At 50.6% G+C, this 3,212-nt stretch overlaps 1 protein-coding gene across 1 annotated transcript; it reads left to right on the top strand.

The window, feature by feature from the left end:
- Positions 1-1,779: 1,779 nt before the first annotated feature.
- LOC144110466 (uncharacterized) lies at positions 1,780-2,863 on the top strand. Its single transcript, XM_077643374.1, has 2 exons — positions 1,780-2,081; positions 2,165-2,863. Exons 1-2 carry the CDS (start codon positions 1,884-1,886, stop codon positions 2,441-2,443), a joined length of 477 nt encoding a protein of 158 aa, XP_077499500.1. The 5' UTR covers positions 1,780-1,883; the 3' UTR covers positions 2,444-2,863.
- The last annotated feature ends 349 nt before the right edge of the window (positions 2,864-3,212 follow it).

The raw sequence follows: 3,212 nt of genomic DNA, 5'->3' as shown, positions 1-3,212 counted from the left end.
GACACTGGTGATTAAGGTACCCTTCTCCATTCGAATTGAGACCTCCAAGAAATTAATTTGACTGGTGGAGTAAGGGTGTGTGAAACAGATGTTTGAATGTACGTTGTTAAATGCTGAAATAAACTGGATGAATTGGTCCTCTGTTTTCGTCCATACCATGAATATGTTGTCTAGGAAGCGTTTGTAAAAAGCCGTTTTTGTTGGGTATGAGCGGATAAACTCCGATTCAATGCTATGCATATATATGTTGGCATAGTTTGGGGACATTTTCGTTCCCATAGCGGTACCACTCGTTTGTAGGTAAAGTGGAGCTTGAGGACCAGATCAGTAAGTGCAGCGATGGTACTTAATTTGGCTAGGAGCATCATCGTTTTTGTGTTTTCCATAGGATGCGACCAGAATCGGATGCCATCATCATGCGGTATGTTTGTGTACAGAGACACTACATCAAGGGTAACTAAATATATATATGCAAAGTTGAGAGACGCTTCATTTAGACAGATTTATTTGGAGTCGACATTTCGGACAGAGCCTGTCCTTTCTCAAGACAGAAGTTACAGCGATCTTCCTCCCGTTCTTGAGGAGTTGTAATTGGCACACATGTCCGCCACATGAAAATAGCAACAAGCAATCGGGTGCTGGAAAGAAGATGGGCAGAAAAGAAAAATACTAGAGAAGGAAGAAAGAGTAATAAATAGAAAAAGAATACGCGCTTTCGCACCCTGTCCACCGAAAAGCCGCTGGGAGCGTGCAGAAAAAAAAAGAGAAAGAAGAAAAGGAAAACGAGGAGCGGGAGGAGAGAATGGTCGCCCCTCAAGGCAGAGCGGCGGCGAGTACAGAAGCAGACGGTGGCGGATTCGCGGAGATGCGTGTACTCGCGTGCCCCTGGCCAAAACGAGTAAAAAAAAACAGAATAAAGCGCAGACATGGCAGGACACTTCCCTGGAGCCTCTTCGGCAGGAATAGTCAATGTGGAATCAGCGGCGCAGTTTGCTTAAGTAGAGACATGTGCACTGTGCATGCAAACACAAAAAATAAAAAAGGCGACAAAACATCTGAGTTCGGGAAAGTGTCGTGGGGGGGGGGGGAAGGGGTGAATGGCGGGAGCATTTAGGCAAGGGTTCTTCAACTGCACCCCGCTCGGCAAAGTGGTCGAACTGGGTGGGGTGGAGGTAAAGATGCGCTTCTTTATCCCACGCACGCTGCCACGAACGTGGGGAATTCTGAAAAAACTCTAAGGAAAATGTGTCTGTCCCCAACCGGACATGACGTCATTAAAAGTCACGTGACCATGACGTTAGAGGCGTGACGTCACTTTTTTTTGGGTTGTTCAGCAGAAGCGTTTCGGTGCAGGTGGGCTGGAAACGCTGATTGGTCGATGGGATGCGCGTCTCCGTGACGTTTTTCTGCTTCTCCCTCGTTCTCAACCGGACGTGCGTCACCGCGCCCACTTTGGACCTGTCCCTAGAGCACCTAGGGAATCGCTAGGCGCCCCCGCCGCTGCCGCCGCGCAGCATGGCATTCGGTTCGTGGGGCTCGGCAGCAGCGCTTGTTTCGGCAGCTGTCCAGCTATGGCTGTTTTGCGTGGTGTGCTCGTCGGCGACAGCCAGCTGAAATTTTTGTGCAGTTCTCGCTTGCGGCTTTCGCCGGTAGTGAGAACATGCACTTTCAGCTTTAGCGGCCACGACGCAATCAGCCTAGCTGAAATAATTCCCGAGACATGCTTTCGGCGCGCCGATTTTGTGTCGACAGAGGAGATGACCCGCGAGAAATCGCCAGCCACATAAAGTTACGCATTTTATCTCAAATTTTGCTTCCAGCCACATAAAGGTAGGCATTTTATCTCAAATTTCGCTTCAAGAAGTGCTGTACCGCTTACTTACATGTCTTGCGCATTCCAGGACCTCGTTTTGCTGCTGCAGGAGAACGTGGCCAGTGTCGTGCTGGTCTTCAAAGTCTTGCCACGCCATTTCGATGAGCCACGTAAGGCGCAATTTGAGGACCGCCGGCGTCGCCAGCTGAACCGCCGTCTGTCAGCCACGCTGAAGCGCTTGTCGGGCGTGCACATTCTCAACCCCGAGGTAAGGGTTGAACAACATTTTCGCAAGTTTTCTCGAGCAGAACTCACCAAATTGCGGCGCTTGTAACGTAACTTTTTTTGCAGCATCGTTTCCTGGATGCTTCTGGCAAGCCGATGCTGTCCTTGTTTGCCGCAGACCGATATCACGTGGCGAGAGACCGGGGCATCGACCAGATGTCAAAGATTATCGTCGCGGCCCTCATCAAGATCTACGGACCAGGGATAGCGTCGGCTTCAAGGGCAAGACCAGGAGAGGTGTACGTCGTGCACCGGTGTCGTCGGTGCGGAGCCAAAGGGCACAAGACGGACCACTGCTGGGCCTACTGCTCACCGCGCCGCCACGCCGCTGCAGGTCGCGGTTGAAGTGCTCCTGCAAACGGCCCTTTTTAGGGCCACCTCATTGTTTCCTGGCAGATCGCGAGCGTCCCGTTTCGTGCCCGTATTCCCTCTCTGTCGAAATCGACGCCAGACATCAAAATCGCGCGGTGTGAGCTAGTAAATCGCTGGTAGAGACAAAAACTCGTGCTTGTATACAGACTTACCCATCTCCAGTGCGCCTTTGTTTATTTCCGTAGGCACTACTCGCGCTTTGTAGAAATCGACGCCAGCCGCGAAATTTTACATGTTAGACCTCGCTACAGCATTAGCGCAGCGTGCCTTCGTCTCTTTACGTTCTAACTTTTATGCAGCGCACCTTTGTTTGCTGGTTACTTTTGTTCTTTTCAGTCGCTTCCTGAATCCGTCCAAAGAGCCGGGCTAAATGGATGATTATGGAACCACATGGCGATTGCACTGCGTACAGCACGACTTCGGTCCCTGTGTTTTTAAATAAAAACATCAGATGTCGAAGGTCATGGTCGTGTCCGAGGATGGCTTCCACAGCTGGGGCCTAACCATAGGGACCGCACACGCTTTGTCGTCGTTGCCAAGTGGAGAGGCCCAAGATGGCTGGCATCCTTAATAAAGATCCCTTCTCGGGGCCGCTTTAGTGTTTCCTGGCAGATCACGCGCTTTCCATCCTGTGCACATGCTCTCATTTCCAATTAAAGGTCCTTTAAACCCTGCAGAAGGCATGAATTAGCAAGTGCTAATAACAGGATGTTGCATGGTACTTGAACAATAGCGGCTACAA

This window comes from Amblyomma americanum, chromosome 11 (assembly GCF_052857255.1).
Source record: "Amblyomma americanum isolate KBUSLIRL-KWMA chromosome 11, ASM5285725v1, whole genome shotgun sequence".
Lineage (NCBI taxonomy): Eukaryota > Metazoa > Arthropoda > Arachnida > Ixodida > Ixodidae > Amblyomma > Amblyomma americanum.
Note: the sequence above shows the minus strand (reverse complement) of the source record. Positions and strands in the feature narration are given on the sequence as shown.